This window comes from Rhinolophus sinicus, linkage group LG10, assembly GCF_036562045.2.
Source record: "Rhinolophus sinicus isolate RSC01 linkage group LG10, ASM3656204v1, whole genome shotgun sequence".
NCBI lineage: Eukaryota > Metazoa > Chordata > Mammalia > Chiroptera > Rhinolophidae > Rhinolophus > Rhinolophus sinicus.
In genome coordinates, this window is record NC_133759.1 from 26,045,066 (window position 1) to 26,071,260 (window position 26,195).

The 26,195-nt window shown below is 36.1% G+C and overlaps 1 protein-coding gene across 4 annotated transcripts in view; it reads left to right on the forward strand.

Moving 5' to 3' along the window:
* ZNF385D (zinc finger protein 385D) overlaps positions 1-25,958 on the forward strand; it is a 723,301-nt gene extending 697,343 nt beyond the window's left edge. For all 4 annotated transcript variants that reach the window (XM_019726024.2, XM_074312787.1, XM_019726025.2 and 1 more), the window contains 4 exons: positions 7,509-7,739; positions 19,145-19,323; positions 20,353-20,454; positions 23,018-25,958. In XM_019726024.2, coding sequence (XP_019581583.1) covers positions 7,509-7,739; positions 19,145-19,323; positions 20,353-20,454; positions 23,018-23,251 — 746 coding nt within the window. In that variant the 3' untranslated portion in view covers positions 23,252-25,958. The remainder of the gene's footprint in view (positions 1-7,508; positions 7,740-19,144; positions 19,324-20,352; positions 20,455-23,017) is intronic.
* Positions 25,959-26,195: the final 237 nt, after the last annotated feature.

Consider the following 26,195-nt stretch of genomic DNA (forward strand, 5'->3'; position numbering starts at 1 on the left):
GATTTGCTATTTATATTACTATGCCAGTTTCAGTCTAGTGCCTTTCGAGGATAAGACCTCAACTTTTCAAAGAAGGGCAAATGTCTAACAGAACAAATGTTTTAACAGCAGCCTCTGTGTTTAACAATTACCAAATATAAGGCAAGTTTTGTTCCAGTTGTGTTACAGAGTGAGTGTGTGTGTGTATGTATACATAATACAGAGGGTGCCAAAAAATTGTATACATATTTTAAGAAGGAAAAACACTATATTAATTGTAATATTCAATATATACTTATAACAAAAGATTAATACAAGCCACGTTTGACTTCTGCAATTACAAGAGGTGTTCAAAGCGGTTACCATCAGCATCTAGACACTTCTGAGTATGGTGAACTACTGGTTGAGCATAGATATAATAACATATCTTAAATGTGTATACATTTTTTTTTGCACCCCTGGTTTGTGTGTGTGTGTGTGTGTCTGTGTGTGTGTGTGTCTGTGTGTGTGTGTATTATACTATAGAAGTAGGGAATAAAATCCCCATTGACTTTCAGAAACTACTTGGAAGGCTCCAATGTGATAAGACATTAGAGACTGCTGAGGTAACTGTTACCAACCAAGAATATCACCGGGGTATTAAGTTATGAACCTTACACATAGCTGACGAGACATACCAAGTCTTCTGCCCTGGAATGACTCTCTTCCTGTGAACTTGAAAGAAAGGAACGAGGGCAAATTATCTGGTTAAAAACAAAGACTAGCTGTCATCAGTGTATCTCTCCTTAAAATAGAAACCTTACCGTCTGAGGGACAACCTAAGCACACACACCCACACACACACACACACACACACACACACACCACTTGCTAAAAATTTAAAATTTGGAAATTTTACATAAAACTTTTTGGCTTTTATCAAAATAATCATCAAAGCATCTGGTAAAAGTGGACCTGTATGTCTAAAATGACAGGAACGGCTCAGGGTGGTATAATGTACTACTTTTGTGTGTTCTTTAGTATAGGACAGAATATTCCACTCGATTATAAAAGTACAGTGGATGACTTTGCATGGCACAAAGTAGTAGAAGTGTGATAAATCAGTTTGCAGTACGACCTATTTTTCTGATGTTTTCTAGTGATGCTATCTCCTCTTCACCCTCCTCAAAGAGAGCAAATACAGGTTCCTTTCACTGCCATTACGTTAGAGCCCTACCACTCTTTAGTATACAAACTATATCATGTTTATTTCTTCACCTCCAGAGATCAGCACAGGGTCTGACAAAGGAGAGTTCAATCAATCCCACCCCAAAAGTTTCAGGGCCACGACAAGACTACAAATTGAGACCATATGCCATACAGCTAAATATTTACACGTTATAGATCAAGCTTCACCTAGGAGCCCCACAGCCTGGGGATTGCCCTTGTGACCTGCAGGATAAGGAATCTACTCTCCTGAGTCCTACCAAGTGGTACCACAGATCTGCAGAGACAGGACAGAAGCTGTTCCCGAAGTCAGGACGTTGGGTGATGACTGGACCCACCTACATCAGGTAGCCTGCTGGAGAAGGTATTCTTTCTCCCCAACCTCATTTTGTGGATTCAGAATTCCCAGGCAGTTGGAAGCCCTTCCTATACCATCATAGCAGAGGGGAGGGAGTGAATGTTTTGGGGGGAACTTTGCTTAAACATATAGTTTAGTGATTTGAGGTAGTTGAGTTTAAACCAACCAATCTCCTCCGGTTTCCGTACAGAGGCTGTGATCTCCTCCCTCCTCTCGGCACACCTAGCCACACATGCACACACATGTGGTATATACACACGCACAGACACACATAGACACACACACAATCACAAAGATATAGACACACAAGCTTGTGAACTCTCAGACTCTATACTCTGGACTTTGGGGCACCCAGTTCAGCTCTCACTTCCTTTTCTACATTTCCCATTCACTCAATGGGTTATCACTCTCTACAAGATATACAAACTCTTTTACAAAATCAAAAGACACAAAACAGACTTTAATTTCAGTGGCTTGTGATATGTGGAATCCTCTAAAGTACAGAGTTCAATGCTTAGACTTGCCTGGGTCTAAGAGTGGGATATTGTGCTCAATAAACATTGGTTAAATTAAATAAAATCCATGGGGGAAAAAAACGCCAGTAATAATTTCTAAAAACTTGTTTTTGGGGGTTTTTTTTGTTTTTTTTTTTTGGTCATGAAGCACCCTTTTATACTTCAGAGTGTCAGCATATTTAAGAGGAAGCAGCTGTTTTACTCACTTGTTAGCAAGACTGTGTGAGACAAATTCACACAGGGAAGAAGGAAATAAATAGTATATAAATCTGAGTCTTCAATTTACAGGAAAACATTATGAGCATCACTGGGTCATAATATTAATTCCTGTTACCGAGGAGAAAACTTAAATAACTCAGCTCTGGTTCTCCCACTTGGGTTATGAGGTCTGTATCTAGGAGAACAAATTTTTCACCCAGACCATGTCATTTGCCTGCTCTTTTTTATTATCTGGAATTCAAATTGTTGGTATTTTCAGGAATCTTTTTTTATGCTTTGTGGATTTTTTTGTATCTACAGTATTTTTATACAAGGATGAGAACCACAAATGGGCCACTCTGAGTACTGTCAAGTTGCCTTTCATTCTCAACTAAATCCTCATTCCACAAAGTATTAGCAGTCTGTTTTGAAGCCAAAGCCAAATTGTGACAGTTACAATAATGAATATTTGCTGCTGGGCACTGGTAAACAGCACAGAAATGCAAACCCAAATCATCTCAAACCTTTCTTTTCCCACTGAACTGCACCCATTATTTTTAGCTCCCTCTCACATGTATTGTTCCTAGAGGGTCATTCGTTGAATAGTGCAAAGAAATTTGAATTTGCCTTTGGGAAATATTAAGAAAAATGAATTATTATTCTAGTTGTTCATCTTTAAAGTAAAAAAAAAGAAAGAAAGAAAAAGATGCAGTAAGGAAGGTCTGTGGTTTACTCTTACCATTTGCTCAAAAGGTTATTTGGGAGTGGTAGTTTTTCTTTTCTCCCCTCTTCCTACATGGATTCCAGTAACTTAATACTTTAGCATAAAAACAGATGATTGGATGTACATGATGGACTGTGGCTCAGGCCATGTGTAGTCTCTTTTAAAGTCAAATTTTTAGGATGCTATCTTCAAACATGAATAATAAATCATAACCAATGTGAATTAACTGAAGGGGAGGTAGTCAATTCTTTCATGAAAAAACAAAATTTTAGCACTAGAAAATAAATGAAGATCATGTGCTTCTGAGTCAGACTGAGATCAAATCATTGAGCTACAGCTGGAAGTTCTGGATTTGGGCAAGTTCCCAAATCTCTCTAGACCTCAATTTCTTCTCTAGGTGGGGATAAAAAATGGTATGCCCCTCTTAGGTTTCCGTGAGGATTGAATGAGTTAGTACTTATAAATGCTTTAAAAGTGCTTCCACAAGCATTATCTGTAATTGTTCTTCTATTCATTCATTCATTCATTCATTCATTCATTCAATACATCTTTATGGAGTGCCTTTTTCATGCCAAGTATAAATGCAAGGATATAGCAATGAATAAAACTTATTAAGGATTAAGTTTATTATTTTTATTTCAAGTCATTATGGGATGTATCATAAAGCACTTTAGTATATGATGGATATTTATTGGCTTTGTCATTCTTAGTGGCTTAATATAGAAACTAGCACAAAATAGCTGCTTAATAAATGCTGATGGAATGAAATTTAAACACATAAGTCATTGCAATGTAGGATAAGAAGCACTGGATTCGGAATTGGGAGATGCAATGTCAAGTCCCAGTTTCTCCCCTAGAGCACTATGTGACCTTGACAGATTTACTGAAATTTCTTAATCTAAAAACCAAGAAAACTATACTATAGCTTCTGACTGTGTTCTAAGATCCCTTCTGACTATGATTCTACAAAGTAAGTAAAATGATGCACTATTAGTTGACTGATTATAATTCTATTTTTTAATGTTAATGAACTTTTAATTTTAGAATAGATTTTCAGAAAAGTTGCAAGAATATTAGAGGGTTCCTGTATACCCTGTACCCAGTTTCCCTTATTATCAACATGTTGCATTCCTAGTTCATTTGCCAAAACTAATGAACCAATATTGATATATTATTATTAAATAAAGTCCATACTCTATTCAGATTTCTTAAGTTTTTATGTAATGTACTTTTTTTTTTCCTTTTCTTTTTTTCTTTTTTTGCCCCAGGATCCCAACCAGAAGACCACATTATGTTTAGTCATCATGTCAACTTAAACGCTTCTGGACTATGACAGTTTCTCAGACTTCCTTGTTTTGTTGATCTTGACAGTTTTGAGGACTATTGGGCAGGAATTTTGTAGAATGTCTTTAAGTTTAGGTTTGTTTTTTGCTTTTCTCATGGTAATACAGGAGTTAAGAGTTTGGGGGAGGAAGGTCACAGAGGTAATTCTCATCCCATCATATTGAGTATATGCTTTTAACATGATCACTGATTTAAGATTCAATTTGAATGAGTGGATAAGAATTATATATAATTGGTAATTTAATATATCATATTAAGGAAAATCTCTGCTATATATCATTTTTTATTGAATTATAAAACAGTTGGTTCTCTTTGAATATGGCTTAATCTTAAAATATATTTACCTTATTTTTTTAAATTATTTTAAGAAGTCCTCTTCACTAGTTATAAATGAAATGTAAGTGAAAAATCCATGTCTGGTTACAAATTGATAGTAACCCTACCCTTATGGACTCAAGATCTATGTATTAAATTTAAGATAAAAAATATAACTGGTTGCATTACTTCCAGATTTACTGCAAATGACAATAACAGATCTGTGCTCAGCTATGTTGTCTAAAGGATGCAACAAAATAGAAACATTGGAAGTTAAGCGTTTTGATGCTAATTCCCCTAAGTCTGTCTCATGCAAGGGACTTGCCTTAAGAAATGTTAATACTTCACTAAGCCCTAGGCATAGAGAATCTGGTATCTCTAATCTCATGGCATCTTTGGTATAAATGTACATTATCCTCTGGCATTAGGAAAGACACTAATGCAGCTGTCACAAGAATTGGAAGATTCATGGTTTTCTTTAGTCTGTACTTTTGTTATGAATGTCACTGTAAATAGGGAAGTTGGTTTAGGATTGCGATGTAGTCAGGTCAAGACAAAATAAACATGGCCAACTCAGGAAAATTTGTTAGAAGGAGGGTATTATTAGGAATATCTTTATTTAGATTTAAATGTAATAATACCCACCATGTCACATTCTAGCTCCAGCATGTGGCCACACTGAGTTCTAGTATCTCTATATTTACAGTTGTCACTCCACAAAGAGCTGATCACAATAAAAATTTAATGGTTTTAGCTCACTGGTGTTTGTGACCTGACTGTGGTGAGTCACTATCATGGCCAGTGGTATCATTCACATTTTGTTTTGCAAAATCCCTAATTTCTTCATTCCATGGAGCATTTTTCCCTGGCTTACCACATAGTACTTGTGTGACCTTGGGAAATTTCCTTAAATTCTGTAATTTACTCATTTGCACAAGTTTGTGTGACGGTTAAATGAAATTATGTGTATAAAATGCTTAGCAAATTAACTAGCTGTTTGTTATTTATTCACAGATATACGCATGCTTTCAAAAAATCATTTCTGGTTTGTTAGGCGTAATGAACAGCTAGTACACTATCTTAAAGTAGGCATTGTGTTTTAGGCCATATCTAGCTTCTCAGAAATATTTTCTGGCTATTACCTGATATTTCAGTTTTAATCAGGTACCTTATTAGACAAGTAAAAACTAATCAAGAAATGGACCTCTCAGTGTTCAAAGGAATAAATTAATTTTGATGGAAAAATTGGTGTGTTACAGTAATTTCATTTATTTTCCTCTCGCCATGAGAGACTGTTTTGTTGTTGTTGTTATTTGTGTTTTTTGGGGTTTTTTTTAACATGGTTGGCAGAGACTCTCCATGGCACTGAAGGAAGGAAACTTACTTGATGATTTTAGAAGCTAAAAGAAGTGATTAAAAGAGTGTGAAGTGTCAGGCAAAGGAAATAAGATCCAGATGAACAGTTTTATATAACAGCCCTCAACACAGACTTCATTTCTCTTCTTATTGACTAGTGTTTCTGATGCCATTTTTGGGAAAGAAGCCATAATCAATCTCTCCTATATTTCCACCTCTTTATCAGGATCAAAGAAGATATCCAAGTTAAAAGACATCCTATAACTGTAATCAACTCTTGGTAGTATGAGCTTTACAAGAAGTAAGCATTTATAAGGACGACATTTCATTGAAGGCAGACTACAGTCCTTGATTGTCACCACCCAATCCATTTATCATGGACTTTTCAGTGTGGCATTAGGTAGTGACCACAGCAGCATGTGGAATGAGAAACAGTTGCAAGAACAGCTGTAGCGGGACAAACAGCATATGCATATTGTCAATAGGAGGTTAAGAACCAGCCAGCCAGGAGGCAGGATAAGTAGTATAAGAGTAGAAATGGATATGAGCGTAGAGCTCATTTACAGCTTGTTGTTGGATATGTAAACATTACTAACATCACGGTAATTGGCATATTTGAAATGAGAGCTGTGTCTACCCAAGTGAAGTTAGGACAAGGTAGTTTCGCTTCAGAGGTTGACCTCTCCAGATTAAGATCCGACTTTGGAGCCAGAGGGTTGTAGGGTTATAATGTATCAGCACTTTCCTGGTCATCAAGCTCTTGAAACCATTTGACATTAACATGGTGGGACCAGTCTGTGAATTCCTTGTAAGGAGTGGCCATTGAATACTATGTCACAAACTCCCAGAACACAGTCTGGTATAGAATATGCATTTAATAAATATGCCATACTAGAATATCTTTTATTTGTATATTGATGATTTTTGTACCTGGTTTTGAATATACAACTCTTTGTAAATAGGGCCATGATTTTCTAAACTATTGATCTGGACAAAGCAATATATCATCAGGATTCCAATCTTCTTTCTTTTGTACAAGTATATACAAAAGGATCAGTACTTTTTCTTTTTTTAAATTAAAGAATTGTAGAAGGAAAATAGAAAGACAAGTCGTAAATGAAAAAAATATCTTAAAAGTATTTATCTTCTAATTTATTATTTTAAAAGTCATCTGTGTAGAAATGTATGTATACAAAGTATAATACATTGAAAAGATTATTTTACTAAGACCATATGTTAACAAGAGAAAGTTTTGGGTATATTTATTTACCCCATAGAAAAAAATGTAAAGTGTATTTGTATATTTTCAAGTATGGTCTGAGTGTTTTATATCAATATACGAAACTACATGTGGTCATCTATATAAATTTCCTCATGAAGTGATTGATTCACAGTTGACAAGCAGCAATTGCTACCTACTCTTAACGTTATTAGCAAATTGTATTATTAGTGATGCATGTACAAATAGGGAAAGCTAATACCACTGTTTTTCCCTATGTGATTTTGAATGCAGACAGTACCACAGGGACACCAGCAATATCAACAACCTCGGTGGAAATTCGCAAAAGCAGCATTATGACAACTGAGATCACCTCTAAAGTGGACAAAAGCCCCACAACAGCCAGTGGCAATAGCTCGTGTCCTTCCACAGAAACTGAGGAAGAAAAGGCAAAACGGCTTCTTTACTGTTCGCTATGCAAGGTTGCTGTCAACTCTGCCTCGCAGCTGGAGGCACACAACAGTGGTGAGATACAGCAATTTCTTTTCTGTCTCAACAGCTCTGCAATTATGTTCCTCTGAATAGATTAGATCTTTTGCATCAGGGAACAAAGAGGTGGCAAAAACTGGTAATTTTTACATAGGATTCATTAACCATTGAAAAATAAAAATGACATGCAACGTGTCATTTACATGGGGTAAGGGAGGATTTCCAGAGTGCCTGTGCTGTGGTGTGTGTGTGTGTGTGTGTGTGTGTGTGTGTGTGTGTGTGTGTTGATGTGTTATTAAACATTAGAAGATAAAATAAAATATAATTCTAAGTATAAGCTTTGCATTTATTTGATTTTTAGATTGCTAAATACTTCCATGCATTTTCTTCTAAATGAAGTTTTCTAAAGTTGTACCAATAATATAGTTGCAAAATTTGGTTGCGTGACTCCATGTATTTTTGGTTAAAACCTCCTTATTGCATTTTTTATGGCAAGTAATATTGTTCGGGGTAGATCTCTATGACCTGGACAATTAAACCCAAGAAAGTGCTTGTTATGGGCAGTCGTTGAGGTATGATCTTTACATGTAATAATTTATTTACTCTTTCTGACAACCTCAAGGTACTATCCCTCTTATTTGATTGGGGCTCAGAGAAAGCACATGGTAACTTAAGTGACTGAGCCATGATTCAAACCCAAGTTTTGCTCATGTAAACACTAAACTTTAATATAGCATAACAGAAAATACTGATAAGCAAGGATGAAATGCTTTCCCAATATATTTTGAGATCATCCACCTGTTCTATATCAAGATATTATATATATTTAGATCTATACTTATCTATCATCTATCTATATATCTATATCTATATGTATCTATAGAAATATATATATAGATATAGATATAGATGTAGAGAGAGAGAGAGATAAATAATAGTTTATTTGTTTGTTTTGTTTGTTTATGTCCTGCCTGAGATTTTAGCCAGCCCTTTGGCCCAAGATCAGCTTTTCTCTAAAAGACTGGGTTCATCGCCAGGACTCTGTCAGCAGTTACAATAGTAAAAGAATCATTTGTGAATTATATCCTAAGTGAACATTACAGCTGTATGTTGACTGAGTCATTGACCAATCATTGTGCTGCACTAGTAATGTTCAGGTATTGACTTCAAGACTCTAAGGGAGTAATTGCAGGTGGAGAACAATCCCTTCAGCACATACCTTCCTCCTACACACAACGTTTGTTATAGTCAGCGAGAGGTCATGAGTTCAGGGGCTGAGAAACACAGACAAACATCTGGCCCCAAGTCAGAATCTATACCATGCAGAGCCGTCTCGTGTTTACTCATACAAATACATTCTTCCTGGATGTAAGATAATTGGGGGAGCATAAACATCACGGAAAGTCCATTTATTTCTCAAGAATTCTTGATCTTTTTGCATAGTGACTGAGAAACACATTCATGGGGGGTAGGGAAGGGCACAGACCATACGCTTTGAGGTTAGAGTTAATTATTAAGAATTTGGATATCCTTCCTGAATTATTGTCAGAAACATCTAATTAAGAAGCAAAGAGGAATTGCTTACTTGATTATATCACGTCAGGTCAACATTTTTCGTATTAGAAGTCTATGGTCTTCATCTCTGCTTTGTGTGTCAGAATTACCCATGGAGCTTTAAAAAACATATTCACCCATGATGCTTTAAAAATGTATATATTCATATATTTTATATGAATATAAAATATGTCCATATATTATACAAATGTATTTACATTTATTTAAATATATTTTAAATATAAACATACATTTCTACATATAAATATATATTTCCTATATCGAAGCATTCTAATTTATTATATATCCAGCATCTGGGAAGCTATAGTGTTTGGAAAATTTTTTAAAAGTTCACAAGTGTTGTATAGTCAGAGCTGAAAAGTACTATAACCATCTCATCTGACAGTTTGGTGGTAAATGTAGTTGTCACCCTTATTTACTTGAATCCCTTTATAGGGGTGTCCCTTTCAACCCTTCAGTTAGTCAGGGGACTGCATCCACTCCCCTTCCCTCAAAGCTGTTGCATGGGTTTCCTTACCCCTGTATTTCCCTTCCCGTGTCAGAGATCTTTTTCCAGGGTCCAGGGGTCCAGCTGATTTTAGGCCTCACCCTAGACTTGCAGGAGCCAACTGTGCCAGAACTGGAGATGGCAAAGGAGGAAGAAAAGACATACAAGCAGGGTATCCTGGACCCTCTTCGTGCACCATTTTTGAGCTCCAGATTCAGTTGTGGTATGTGTAACTGCAGCAGTGTTGGGAGGCTTGTTGGGTCTGGGACTTCCTCTCAGTGTAGATGAAGGTGAATGCAGTCCTTCCTGTATCCAGATACTGCCACGTGTGCACTGGCGACCTGCATCTGTCCCTTAGGGTCTGGTATGGGGACACCATGGGGTGTGTGTAAAAGAGAAAGGTTCTAGATCATGCTCACTTTCCTGTCACAAATAGGAATAGTAGTTGCAGGATTAGTCCAGGAGCCCTCAGAAGCAGACTCTGAGATAAAGATTTGAGGACCAATAGCTTTTAGGGGACATGAAGGAAACCAGTTAGTGGTGTGGGAAAAGGAAGGGAAGACAGTCAGGGAAGGGTGCATCATGTAGCCAGTTACCAACGGGGGCAACTGGAGCTCACCAAACCAAACCCATACACCGCACGGCTCACACTCTGTTTCACATTTTAAACATAGAAACTTCAAGTGTTCACATAAAATGACAGAACTGAATGAATTCAAATATTGTTTCTTCATCTTCACAATCACTGTGCTACCATTGCTTTTTTAATAATCTATTGTCTACATTAAAAAATATATAGTACCACAGGGGTTGAATGCATGAAATGCAGCCTTTGTAGGCTCCAAGGATTTCGAAATGTTAGGAACTTACTAATGAAACAAAAGCTTATACCAAATTCATGTGTGTCAGGGGCTGACTGTATAATGGAGAGTTCTACAGATTAATGCCCATGTTTCATATGATTTGTATTATGGGATAAGTAATAAAATGTGCTAATTTAATCTATATGAAATCTTTACAGCAACCACATCAATTATTTAGAATTTAGACCAACAAAATATTTTTAGGGAGCAGTCCTTTGTCACTGACATTTAGAGTTGCCAGCTAGTGGAAAGCAGATTCCCTTTTTGAAATCCGTTTGTTTTCTAGTTCTCTGTTGTGTATGCCCTTATGACCTGCACTCAGAACAGACCACCCTTACTGCCCCCTACACTTACCCGCACCCCTCCAATATAACTCTAAAGGACTTCTCTGCTTTCTTCTAAGCCAGATACATATTAGGAAACCGCTATTAAGATTGGACTGTGTTTTCCAGGGAACTAGGTTTAAATGCCAATTCTGATCAGAAGCAACCAGGATGCAGGGTGGGGAGATATGTTATTTGCATCCAAATTGTAATTCGAAGTATATTTTCCCCCTTTAGAAACACATTATATATATATACACATATACATATATATATGTGTGTGTGTATATATATATATATATATATATATATATATATATATATATATATATATAAAATAAGGCCTGTATCACTGAGTTAAATTATGCATTCATGGTCTGCTCATGGGAAGCTAATGACCTTTCAAAACACGTTTTCCTTTTAACCTTGGAAAATGCATTCTTAATCATAAATAAATTTTGGGAATACAACTTCCCTTAAACACTGCTTGCGGTATTGTTCAGTAGAATGAACTAGAATGGACTAGAAGTGATCAGACCTAGTTTTTACCTCACATCTACAGAAAGCTTTTCTATGTAAATCTGTGTGAGTCAATTGTCCTCTTTGGGCTTCTCTCTCTCTCTCTCTCTCTCTCATAGAGTTAAGAGGCCATATGGCACACTTTAAGGATCAAATATTGTGGCATAATTATTAGTAAAACCACAGCTGCTGCTACCATTATTCAGAGATGAAGTGTATCTCATTTTCTTTCTCTCTCTCCCTCTTTTTTTTTTCCCACAAATGTGTAACCATTCAAAGTTGCAGTTAATTGACTTACATTCCATAACATTAGAATACAGGATTTGCAGAGGCATTCCTACCTTGCATTTTTCGAATTTGGGAAGAGAAGTAGCTCTCCTGAGTTTGCTAACAGGATTGAAAAAACGGCGTAAGCGTGGTTTAAACTCCTTAAGAGAATGTAATCTTTTTAAGAGAACGTATTCTTTTTAAGAGATCTGAAAGTCCTCTTTTATTGTATGTTATAGACACAGACATTACAAAAGATATGTTTTGTCTTTTTGTTTTAAAAAAATCCTCCCAAAACAGCCTATTAGGTAATGCTTTGCTTAGCTACTTTTGATGATTTTTCTCTATATAATTGAAAAAACAAACAACAAAAAAAAAAACTTTGAAATGTTTTTAGTTAACATTCATTACTAATTTGGGCAGATTTTTCTGGTATTGACTTCACGTGGTAACATTGGCTAGTTTCCACTAAGCTCATTCCAACTTTTCTGTCTCTAGACAAAGCTTATTCTATCCCTCATTAATTTTAATATACAGAAATCACAGTTATCAAAGGATGACCTTTACTAAATTTTACAACACTTAGCAATTTCTAAATTTTTGCCAAACAAGAACAACATTGTTAAGAAGGACAAAATTGACTAAAATTTACTGAGTCCTTAAAACAATAAATGCATTTAATACAACATTTCAATGGAGCAGATAATTTCCTTTTTTGTAGCCAAGGACATTGAGGCAAAAGGAAATCTAAACCCCACAGCTAATGAGAGCACATTCTGACTTACACTGTTCCAGAGCCTGAGCTCACAACTCTCTTTACAAATATTCGTTTGTTGAATTTTATTAATATCTAATACTTCAGCTAATCTTCACTGATCATCTATTATGTGTTGGGCACTGACAATACAAATATGAACAAAACTTGGGAGTTGCCTTCAAGAAGCCCATGTCTAGTTTGTTCCTCTCTATTCAGGATTAGAATATGTAAAGACGTGTTGCATCAAGAGATCTGCCATTTCACATTTCAAGTGAAAAACTCATTTCAGCCAGTCAGCTGCAGCGGCCAGTGTTCAGATCCTTATTGTTATTAAGGCTCAAAGATATCTTCCACTCTTGTTCAGCATTTTCTATGATAATGGTAAGACTTCCGTTTGATTAAAAATAAAGATAGAGACTCTCCTATCACAATTCTACTATTATGTCTTCTTTAAACTTTTTACAGATGATTTAAAAAAAAAAAAAAAATCAGCCTCATACCTCCTGTTTCCCACATGCCCAGGTAAGGCATATTTGAGTACTAGAGTTATACTATCTAGTATGGTAACCACCAGCCTCCTCAGGTGACTATTAAATTTAAATTAATTACAAATTCAGTTTCATGGTTGCAGTAGCCTCATTTCAAGTGTTCAAGAGCCACATATAACTAATAGCCACCATAGTGGACTGTACAGAAAGGGAACATTTCCGTTACCACAGAAGTTTCTATCAGTATACTAGCGCTATAATTCATAAATACTGCTTGGAGGATTGTGATATGTAGTATATGACCTAATAAGAAGAATTGTTGCAGACCTGTGAGCACTCAAGGTTAGTGACATCGGAGTGACTGGAAAGTAGAGTCAAGGTGAATTTTCTTGCTTTGTACTTTTATATGACTTTTACATGAAAAGTGGTTTCATGTTCAAACCTGGTGGAATGTTCAACCAATATTATTTTTCCTACTCATGTCTAATATACAGTCATTGATTGATGTTTAGAATATATCAGGAAATTTACACCTGAAAAGGTGTCACTACTGAGGACATGCAGCTTTTCACTTTAAATGCTCTTTGAATTTTCTACTAAAAGCATGTTTTACTTTCATCAAAAATAATTTTAAAAATTAAAGATAAACCTAGTTTACACAAAAAGTAAAGAAAAACACAGCATTTATAAATCACTAAGACAGCATCATATCTGTTCTGTCATACTATGGAAGTGTGTCTAATTTGTCCATTTATTGATTCTTTAGTGTTTATTGTGTGAAGACCTTTTTGCTATGCTTTCTTGGGTAATGGAGATAAAAGCAATGTGGCATTTTCCCAGGCGCTTAGGGCCGTGTTTTAAGGAAATGAGACGTGTGTACCTAAAGAGTGTTAATACATGTAGAAAGCGGTACAGGAAAGCCTCAGTGTTCCCTATAGTCAGTTATTATGGGTAAACGAGGCTTTCTGGATGCCTTGCAGTTCTCCTCACATACTGGCATTTCAGAGGTTACTGCTATTTCAGTCCCATGTGTTTATCTCCCATCAGACACAGCCTGTGCTGTGCCCATTGGGTCCCTGAGCCTACAGAGTTCTTTCCTGGGGTTCTTTTGTTCACCAAGTCCATCCTACTGGCAGTGCTCTGTGTAGCTTGTCTTCCATCCCATCTCAACTTCATAGCTTTTCATCTGGGGCCATTTCTGATGCTAAAAGCAAATTTCTCTTTTCCTCTGTTTTAGATTTCTTGTCTTCCTTATCTCTTTTTTCACCTCTGCAAATTGGACTTTAAATATATTACTGGTGGAATCAGCAAATTACTTTCAACCAGAAAGCTAACAGAAATAATACAGTATTTTTTACTCCTTTGAGGCATTACTTGGTTACCTGATATCATAGATGTTGTTTTGGGTGCTTAATGTTTGTTGATATGCTGATAAAGTTTTTATCTCTAAGACAAAATGCAAATATGATTAACATGAAAAATACATATTATATTGGAGGTCAGGGTACTAAAGGGTTAATTTGACATTTGGAGGATAAAAAGAAATATAACATGGAGGCTTTTGATGCCAATTATACAGTTCAGGTGTATAGATTCAAGAGAACTCTTCTTCCGTAGGGCACACCAGAGTTGGAATATAATGCCATTATATCAAATGTCATAAATAAGCACATCAAAAAAACACCTTTGTAGTTTGCTCTTTGTATGGAGACTGACCACTTTCCTGCCCCTTTGTCTATAAGCTGAATCATCCAAACTTGTCAATGAGAAGGTAACTAAATAACTGCTGGCAGTTGCATGGGTTTGTTAAGAGTCTAGTCTAACACTACTAAATATAATTTTATAGGTATCAGGAAAATTGAATTTTAAGGTGTTGAAATTTATTTTATAGAGGGGCAAATTTTGCAGACTGTACCAGGACACATTTCCCTATAAAATGAATTCCTCTGTAATGTTTAGCAAGTAGTTAGGCAGCTTGAATAAAGCAACTTAAAAATAGTCATATTCTTGTCCCTATAATACCCCTTATGAAAATCTATCCTAAGGAAACAACCAAATATGGGATAAAAGATTTAACGAGTGGGATGTTCATTATAACCTAATTATGTAGGAAGAAAAAGGAAACAATACAAATGTCTAATATTAAACACATGGTTAAATATACCACATCTATATATTGTAAGCCTGTGCTGTCATTAAAAATTCATGTATATTTCTAAATGTATATGTAATTCCATGGGACTTTCTATACAAAGTCACTTTAAGTTATCCAAACTTTTTTAAAAATATGCAAATAGAAATAAAGGACTGGAACATTATAACTACTATTAATATTTTGATACCTTGCCTTGGTGGAATTATGATTTTTTTTTCATTTTTAAAAAGTGTTTCTCAATTTTTCTGATGACCTAAGGAATGGTTTATTTTATTTTTCAAAGTAATTTGCCAATTTTCTTGCTTACCTGCTTTTCTTTGTACCTAACTGAAGATCCATCTACAAAAAGGGAAGTTGCAAAGATGATGGGAAATAAAAGGAAAGCCTAGCCTCTTTTCACCACCCCCAACATTTTACTTTGATTTTTGCAGATATTAGATAAATAACTATCTGGACCAAGGTCATCAAAAGCAAACAAACAAAAAAGCAAACAGCATTTCTTGAAGCATTATGATTTGCTGAATTAAAACCATGGTTGCAGTATGGTTTCACATTTCAGGAACCATGAAGCATCAAATGAAGGTCAATGTCAGTCTTTTAAAAGTGATAGGAAGAAAATAGTCCATTTAGCTTCTTGCAGATTCTGTCCCGAGGAAGAAGGAATAAAATACAAAAGCAGACTTCTGACTTACCTGCTGTGCAACCACAGAGGACGGCAAGAGCCTCGTGAGATGTTTACACCATGTTGAACCAGAGGTGATCAAAGATGTGATCAAACTGGCCATGACAGAGCCACAGCCTTTCTATCAAGCATCATGTTTCATGGTACTCTGCTGAGCAGAAAGAAACATTGCAAGACCGAGGAAAAAATAAAATAAAAAAAGCTGGGGTGGGGTAGGGGTGGAGCTTTAAAGACTCAAACTAAAATCCAAGTTTTGAAAAGACTGCATTAACAAAATAGAATATGAAAGGTGCTCTGAGAGATTCGTGTGTGACTGGAATTCAGCTGGTTCAGAAGCTCTTAGTGGGCTTCTAGCCAAGTCCCCATAGCTGTAGGAATCTGGTTAGAAATCCTCTGTCTACCTACGAGGAACTTCCAGTAGTACTTGCTTTATAAGCCAGGCAAACAACTTAACCTTTCTGAGTCACAGTTTGTTATCTCTAAAATGGGTATAATAATGGCACCTAACTCATAAAGCAGCAGTGAGCAAGTAAATAATTTTGTACAATATGTGCAATGTTTAAAATGTAAAATAGGTATGAGTTCTCTTAATAACCACTATTTTTATATCATTAATGCACATTTGATCTCTCAAAAATGTAAATGCTTTAAAATTAAGAATAGTCTCTTAATTTTAGCTATACTTGGAGGAAATACAGCCACTGTTGCAGCTTATTCAAGCTTTAAAATCTTTGAAACTGTCTAATAGCTATTTAATTATGACTTCTAATCTGCTACAAAATAGAGGAGGTTATATGGTACAAAAGTTCCACTCTACTTATGATGAATAGTAACCCTAGAATCAAAGCTGTGAGTTGAGGTTTTTCACACAATCTTGCCACATTTCTAACCGTGTGTGTGTGTTTGCATGTAAGGCATGTATGAGTTGGTATGTTTAATTTTCCTATCTTTGCTGTCTTTTGTGGAGAGACTGCTGAAATAATGGTGCTAACAATCTAATGATTTTCTGAGATGTGTATTTCTCAAGTGTTCACAGATATCCCATTTCTACTCTTTCCCTGGGCAGATGACATAGGTGAGACTTAGCTTGCCAAAGATATTATGGGGAGAATTTAATTTTTGAATTGTTGCCTACTGTTTCTAAGCCCCTACTATTGGGGTCAAATCCTTTGAATTATCTCTCATCTCCCTAACTCACCTGACACTTAGTCCTGAGGCAAATCATCTATATCTGGCTTTTTGTCTTCTCTCAGGCAGGATAAACTACTTAAATATTGTTAAATAGGTTAAACAGTTTTCTGGTCTATCCAGATCCCACCTACCAAACACCGACTCCCAATCACAAAGATATTAACTAAAGTGAATCAAGCGTCCCTCAAGAAAGTATGTGTGAGAATTAGTCTCTGATTGACTACTTTTAGGCATTTGTAAGCCAAACTGGCCCCAGGAATGCTTTTCACTTTAATTAGAAGCTGCATGGAAAAAGATATTTTGATAAAATCATCTGTTTGGGTAAAGAAGGTTGAACAACCATCTACACACACACACACACACACACACACGCACGCACGCAAACACAATGTATATATTTCATATATATATATACTTATATATATGTGTGTATATATATACATATGTATATATACATATACATATACATATACATATACATATACATATACATATACATATACATATACATATATATATATCATGTTTCCCTGAAAATAAGACTGGGTCTTATATTAAGGTTTGCTCCAAAAGACACATTAGGGCTTATGTTCAGGGGATGTCACCCTGAAAAAAATCATGCTAGGGCTTATTTTCCGGTTAGGTCTTATTTTCAGGGAAACATGGTATATCTTGCTTCAACTTTTGAACATTCTTTTGACCTACTCTCACTATGCCATCTTCACACAGAGCAGAAAGTGTTCCCATCACTCTCTTGCCAGGTAAGTGGGTGACAGCAAACCTCAGCCAGACTTCACAACCACCACCACAGAGCAGTTCTGTGGCTCTATATTTCAGTCCCTACAATCTTCTCACAGATGTTGACATTTTCCTCTTAATATGTTGCGATATGAATATTTTCATGGCTATACATAACAATATGGTATTCAAAGTAGGGAATCTAAGTTTTAAAAATATGTGTTTTTTATATTGGAATCAGTAATGTTATAATCATTTTGAAAGACCCATGTGGCTATAAGCCTGTTTCATGTATTCATTGCATCTCATTTAAGATGAAAGTGATTGGCACTGATCTAGAGTGCCCCCTCCAATATGTTTTCCTCATTAGTATTCAGTAGTTCTGGGAGGCTGGTCTAAGAATCATAAGCTAAGAATCTTCTTTTATGCTTGCAGAACTGATAAAAATATAATAAATAAATTTAGGATGGAGAAACCACTAAAAAAAGTTTTGAAAACCAGAATGACAGAAAGGACATAAATGATTACAAGAGAAAATTTCATAGCAAAAAAACCACATGACTAAGTGAGAAAAACAAGGAATACTTATCAACTCTGAGAAAACAAAATTGTGAGCAAAATTTTGCGAGAAAACTCCCATTATGAACTTTAGTGATTAAAAAGAAAAATGTTGATAAGTTGAGTTACATTAGTTATGTGTATTAGACAGTCCAAAGATGCTACTGGTTTATTTAAAAGATGTATTTATTTGTAGTGTATCTGCTTAGCCTATGATTCTACCCTCATCTTCTTAGTCATTTGTTTATATCTGAAGTTATGTAGCCAATCAGTGTGGGCTTTACTATTCTAATAGGGCTTTTTTTCAGAGTGATTATAATCTTTATACTATTACTCTTCCTCTTGGAACCTAAAACACATAGCCAGGAAAGCTTGTTTGTATTCTGTTTAGAAACTGGGTATTTAATTAGTGCCACTTCTGTAAACATACTGTGTTGAAAGTGATTACATTTGTTACACATCACTTTCAACTATACCTTTAACAGCTAAATCACTCTTCATCATTTATGTCTTATTAGCATCAAGAGGAAATGAAATTAAGTCACACCCATTTAATTTCATCTCAGGACTCGAGTTGAGTAACTGCACTGATGATGCTTATTTGTAATGTGCACTATTATTTAAAAACATTACAAAGTAAGTAAGTAATGTTATATAAGGGTAGTGAGAGCATACAGTTACAGTCTCCCATGTCATAAGATACTTCAACCATAATCTCTGGAAGAACTGCACTAAAACGAGGCATCACGTTTTGTTATTGTATTGTTTATTGAAGGTATATGCTAGCTAAGATGTTTCCCCTCTTTTTCCTTTCTCTTTTTCTAAATATTCCTGGCAGGTACTAAGCACAAAACCATGCTAGAAGCCCGGAATGGAAGTGGGACTATCAAAGCCTTTCCTAGGGCAGGGGTGAAAGGTAAAGGACCACTTAATAAGGGAAATACGGGCCTGCAGAACAAAACATTTCACTGTGAAATCTGTGATGTGCACGTCAACTCGGAAACACAACTTAAACAGGTAGGTGGCACATACTGTAGAAATGAAAACGGAACACCCTGATGAGCAGGATGTCTGTGCTTCCTTTATTCCCTTTCTTTCTATGTTTCCTCCCATTACCCATTCATCCATCCATCCACTTACTTTCTATTCACTGTCCTTATTCATTTATGCTTATTTTAGTTGCTGAGGAAATACTGTAATATAATGGCTTCTCAGACCTTTCAGAAATGATCTGAAGTGAATGTGTACTATTCTTATAAATGAAGAGGGGGAGGAAAAAGGGTATTAGGTCTTTTTTCTACCAGGTTTCCCACAGAAAAGTGTTGGTTTTCTTTGCAGTTCAAATTGCAACGTTCCATGTTTACTTGTTTAGATATTTACATGCCACAACTAACATTAAACTGTGCTATTCTTTTATTTTATGTCGTTTATTATATGGTGTTCTACTGTATTTCTAAATCCTGCAGCCACCTGCCGAAGGGATGACTAATCATGTTGCATTCACTTTTACTCTGAGTAGCCTTCCAAAGAGATCATTCATACATTGCCAATTGAAGGCCCAGCCCTCATATTGTGTTGTGTTTTACATGCATATATATTATCTTGTACTGATTTTATGCACCTTAGTTACTTATCTTTAGAATTTTACAGGTTGACATTTGGCTGTACCAATATGAGGATACATATTGGTATGGAGATAAATACATGCTTGCCTGGGCATCTTTGTTTATCTGCACATAAAATTCCTTCAACATTGCTGTCCTTTGCAAACTTCTAAAAAAAAGAGATCTGTGCAATGATAAGGAGGAAGAAGATCCTTCTATTTGTTAAAAAATATATATACTAAAATTGAGAGCATAAAAGTACATATCTTCAAGGCATCACAATCCAAGGACAAAAGTGCATGCTTTCTTTTTTTTTTTCATTTTTGTCTTTCTGAAACTTGCATGAAATAATTAATATACTTCCCCAATTTAAAGCAATATTGGTGAAGGTTTTGGGGATGATGTTTTTTTAAAGCTGTCATTTTTTCATTGCTTTTAATAGCACATTAGCAGTAGAAGGCACAAAGACAGAGCTGCTGGGAAGCCCCCGAAACCTAAATACAGTCCTTACAACAAACTACAGAAGGCAGCACATCCACTGGGGGTGAGTATCATTTTTGCTTCCTAAAAGATAGTAGCCTTTAATACCCCACAGTTTGCTGAACTTGAGTTCGTTTGGGATTTTGTGTTTGTTATTAGTTACCAAATGAAATAAATGAGAAGTACTTAAGTAAGGACAGACAATTGATTTGAGAGTCCAACCCCTGCAGAATTATTGGTTTCATAAGTTGTTTGTGTGTTTTGCCACCTTTAGCCACAGCCCAGTATCTTATCTTCTTGAGTTGGGTTCAGATTTATGACAGAGCAAGGGGAAGGGAGAAAAGCCAAACTCTTCTGAGTCAGGTAACTAATCACCTAAAATCTGGTTTTGACATTAGCAGATACTTTTAGGAAAGAACATCAATGGAAAACAGGTTTTTGCATCTCTTTTTTAATATTTTTAAGAGACAAAGCATTGGTATTATTGATAACCTCAACAGTATTTTGGATTTTGTGTGACACAGTCTCAAAGGCACAGCTTATTTAATTATTCACCCAAGATCTCTACATAATGCCTGGGAAATACCCTCTTCCTATTACTCCAAATGTAACTTTTAGATTAGTAAATATAATAATACTGATGTCTTGACTTGGAATTTTTGTAGGACTTTAGGGGGAAAATGTGAACCTCCTGACATCTTAGATTAATATTTATGAGCATGTGCTTTTTTTTTCTCCCTTATTGAATAGCCCATAGCTTTTTTTTTTTAAGATTTTATTGGGGAAGGGGAACAGGACTTTTTTTTTTTTTTTTAAATTGGGAACAGTGTGTACTTCCAGGACTTTTTTCCAAGTCAAGTTGTTGTCCTTTTAATCTTAGTTGTGGAGGGTGCCATTCAGCTTCAAGTTGTTGTCCTTTCAGTCTTAGTTGTGGAGGGTGCAGCTCAGCTCCAGGTCCAGTTGCTGTTGCTAGTTGCAGGGGGCACAGCCCACCACCCCTTGCAGAAGTTGAACCGGCAACTTTTTGGTTGAGAAGACGCAGTCCAACCAACTGAGCCATCCAGGAGCTCAGCTCAAGGTGCCGTGTTCAATCTTAGTTGCAGGGGGCGCTGCCCACCATCCGTTGAGGGACTCGAGGAATTGAATTGGCAACCTTGTGGTTGAGAGCCCACTGGCCCATATGGGAATCTAACCGGCAGCCTTTGGAGTTAGGAGCATGGAGCTCTAACTGCCTGCGCCACCAGTTTGCCCAAATAGACCATAGCTTTTATCAGAGACACCCAGGACACAATGGAAAGTTAAGGACAACTGATTTATAGTATGTGCTAAATTGTGTATTTTGAAATCCGTTTTCTTCAAAATAGATCTGATTAACACAGTTGACCCTTGAACAACATGGGTTTGAACTATACAGGACCACTTATATGCAGATTTTTTTCAATTAATACAGTGGGCCCTCTGTATCTGTAGGTTTTGCACCCGTGGGTTCAACCAATACTTTTGATCCACAGTTGGGAATCTGCACATGTGGAGGGCCAACTGTAGTTAAGTTTTGGGGAAAACAAAAGTTATATGCATGTCTTTTACTGTGCTGAGGGGTGGTCATCTCCCTAAGCCCCAGTGTTGTACAAGGGTCAACTGTAATTGGTGCTATTGTGTGTTGTTAAGACATGAAAATATAAAGGAAACTGCAGTCATCTATCATGAGACCTAAGTATGAGTTGACCCAGTTGATTTAGTAGTATCAGTCATTTTTATGCAAATGAAGTCACTTTACTCTTGTACAGAAATGATTTTAGCTGCATTGCAAGGCTGTGAATTCAACAGCACTAGTGGTAACCTTGAGTGCTGTCTCTGACCAGCATAGATGCAGCTTTGAATAATCAAGTGAATGGTTCTTAAATAAACAAAGTCAAATCGTTTTAATATTAGTATTAACATTAGTATTCAAAACCTCCTTAACTATCACTGTGTCACTGTCTCTATAAGTGGGAACGTTCTCTTCATCAGAGCAGCCATCTTCATGATGCTACTAGCCAGAAGAGGAACTGGTTTTGCAGAGAAAGATTGAGAGAATGTTATCACTTGCCCAAAGAAAAAGCAAAACATGTCAAACTTTGGGAGAGATAAGTTTTCTTTATCTCTTTATTGAAAGCGGAATTTTGTTGTTTTTATTTTTTCTTGATTAGCACCTCTCTATACTGCTGTTAACAAACACACTTGGGTAGCCGAATGGTAACCATCAGCCTTAATGAATCTCTCTTTAAAAATGTCATTTCCATGACAGTTCATGTGTGTGTGTAAAGGGTGGAGTAAAAAGTTCCTAGTTTTTTTCTCAAGATGAATACTTTCTTCAGTATGTATATTTATCCACAAAAATAAAATAAGTTTGCTGAGTATTTTTCTGGAGGGCTTTTCGACGTCTTAGGTCGTCCATTTTCAGGCATCTTCCAAAGGAAAGACATAACTGCACTTGCCAGTATTTTCATTGTCAGTTCACAAGTAAAAGTTGGTATTTTTAACTGTTTACTGCTATATTTTTAAAACCGCACACTATTTTGGATTCCAAGAGTGGACTCCAAACTTTTGTTCTACTCATTTTTTTTTCTTTCTTTCCTTTCTTGCAGGTGAAATTAGTATTTTCAAAAGAACCTTCAAAGCCATTGGCTCCACGAATCCTACCAAACCCTCTGGCAGCTGCTGCAGCCGCTGCGGCCGTGGCAGTGAACTCCCCCTTCAGTCTTCGAACTGCCCCCGCAGCAACCCTGTTCCAGACATCCGCGCTTCCGCCGGCACTCCTTCGGCCAGCTCCGGGACCCATTCGGACCGCTCACACTCCTGTGCTGTTTGCTCCTTACTGAATTCCAAACGGGAGTTCCTGTAACTGCAATAATTTTTCAAAAAACAAAAGAGAACTATGCAGTGTTTATTTATAGTTTAAAGTATATCTGAAGAGCCAGGACTTTTGATAGTGAATTTAAAAGATTATTAAAAAAAAAAACACAAAGGAGGGAGGTTTAGGGGTGGGAGGGCAGGGGTGGTCTTTTCTCCAAATTCAAGCATTCCTCTTGAACATTGATTGTTTTAGAAGTGATCTCCAGCATTGACTTGTAGTGGTATCTAGAACGTCTGAAGCCTTTGTGACTGTGCTTTTGGGCACCTATTTCCCTCTGCATTGTCCTTCCTGCTTTATGAGACAACTATATATTGTCTAAGGGCATTAACTGGTTCCAATGTATATATAATAATTTACCCTGTAGATTCACATAATACACACACACAAAAAAGAAGAAAGAAAAAAACAAAAAAAACAAAAGCAACACTGTGAATAGTAGTACCCGTGCTGGTCCTCTTGCTATGACAGCAATTACTGGGTATTTATCCCAACAAAAGTAGATACAGTAGATGTCTTGTAAAACAATAGTGCTGTGTCTCAATCTATGCCACTAGATTTTAAAGAATTGCAAAAGGTAGAATGAACAACTATTTCATGCCAGTAAGCACTTAAAAAAAAAACAAAAAAAAAACAAACAATGGTGTTGTGGAGGTGTCGGGTATCCACGTTCTGCCCTTCCTATCCAGCTCAGACAAGACTAACTTCAAACAACAGAAAAGGACCAAGCATAGAGGTAGGGGAGATGTTAATGAAGATGATTTCTTACAAAGTAGCATTTTCCCACCTGAAGCAATATTGCTGGAAATAGGAAAGTGTTTGTAACGAACCTATATCTGAAAAACAGGTAAAACCATGCATCATGGGTGTTTATAAAAAGAAACCAGTACAACTCTTCTGTTTCATGGATAAGGGACAATCATAACCTAGGATGACAATGCAAAGTAAAGATTTTTCATGTTAGTTCATATCCAGTAAAAACAGAGACTTGTATCTCTGCATCCCCCTTTATATCAGTAGGGTTGTCTCTTAGGCAAAGGTTTCTGCTTTGAATATGATGGTAGACATTAGCTATTGTGGGTTTTTTGTTGTCTTTTTATTTCCTATTGACATGATATAAACAATTAATATATATTTAAATGTTAGTAAAACAAGAAAAATGAATTCGAGTTAATTGCAGACCAAGGATATGGTGTTAAAAAAATACTGGTAAAATGCACTTGACCATCATTTCTTTAGAGGAGTTGTGAAATACAGCCTTTGATATTCACCACAGGCTGAAAGGAGTTGATGTTTTACCTTTAAAACAAGATTTATCAGGGGTATATGTAAATATATGTATATTGTATATATGTTAGAAAGATTAAGAGAATAACTTATAAAAAGAAAATCTATATAAAATAATTATATAACCATCCCTGTTACATGTTATCATTAAGTTGGTAACAAATGGCATAAAAATAGCTGTGCCTTTAATTTGTGATAAAGGCTCTTTGCTTTTTCCCATAGATAGCTAACATATACCTATCACTATGATGGGATTCGATGCAGCCAGTCTGTTGCATTAATAAAAACAATGGCACTCAAACTTAGAACAATGATAAAATGTGTACAAATCAACCCTACATGATTTAGGTTTAGAGAAAAAAAAATATTTTTGAAAAGGTTTTGTAAAGACTATTTAAAAACATAGGAAGGGCTGGGTATGGCCTTCCTGAAACTGCTCTTATCTAAACGATACTTACCTTTTGAGAGGTCTAAAGATTCAAAGTGAAACCCTTTGAGAGATAGGTATTTAGCATTTGTCATTTTATATTTAAGAAACACCCATAGCGTGCTTGGTGCTCAACATTAATCATGGTCTTTGGAGTCCTCTACCATCTAGCTATAGACGTTTGTCATGTACACATATCTTTAAAGCTGTCGGCTTTATATAACTTTTGTTAAACAAACAACCAAAACAAAAGAAAAAAAAGGGGACAGAAGGGAGGAGGGAAGGCAAGCAGGAAGGAAGGAGAAGGAAAACTATTTCATCATTCTTTGCGAAAAAGAATTTTAAATTACACATTTTGGTTAAACATGTTGGTTAGCATTAAAATTTGTTTCTGAGAGTATCTGGTGATTTTGCATTTACCAATATCTGGACTCTCTGGTCTTAGCAATTGTTTGCTTTTTTTCACCCACACTCTGCTAGTTCAGCCAGATGGAGAGTTCTTCATGATTTGTTGTTTGGGACTCTGTCTGTATCTCATGTGACTAGCTTCTGACCACTTTAGAACTTTAGTTTTCTTTTTCAGAAACCTTGTCCAATGACCTACATCTGATAAAACCTCTTACTGTTGGAGAACTTAGTGTTTATTGATGAGATCTCACTGCATGTGCTTTCCCTGTTCTTCCCCATTTTCACTGAAGTGAATGAGCCAGCCCACTAGAAGTCAGGGCCTGTGGGATACAAGAGTCGTGGTTCACAAGGTGAAATGATTTGCTGGGAACAAACAAATCAGCCATATTTTCTCCATCAGCCATATGAGAAAACCTAGAAATACGTAAATCCTTTCTGCCTCACTGCGCTATGGAACCATTTTTGTTTAAATGGTCTCTTAAATTGGAGTTGTAATCATCAGTTGTCTTTTACTCACTACCTAATAAAGGATGAAGCCTAACCTTAGAACTTACAGTGGATTCTCTGTGAATTGTTTCCTCCCACTCCATGTATTTATCAACACCAGTTCAACATCTATTACATTTCAGACGGCTATAAAGTTATATGCTTTCCCTTAGGGAACTTTCTTCATGAATAAAGATCAATAATTCAGACTGGTCAGCTGTGGTGCTCTGAAGATCCCCAAGGGTGGTCTGTCTTTATGGTTTATATACCCCATCCCATGCATCACAGCCACGACAAGGAAGTG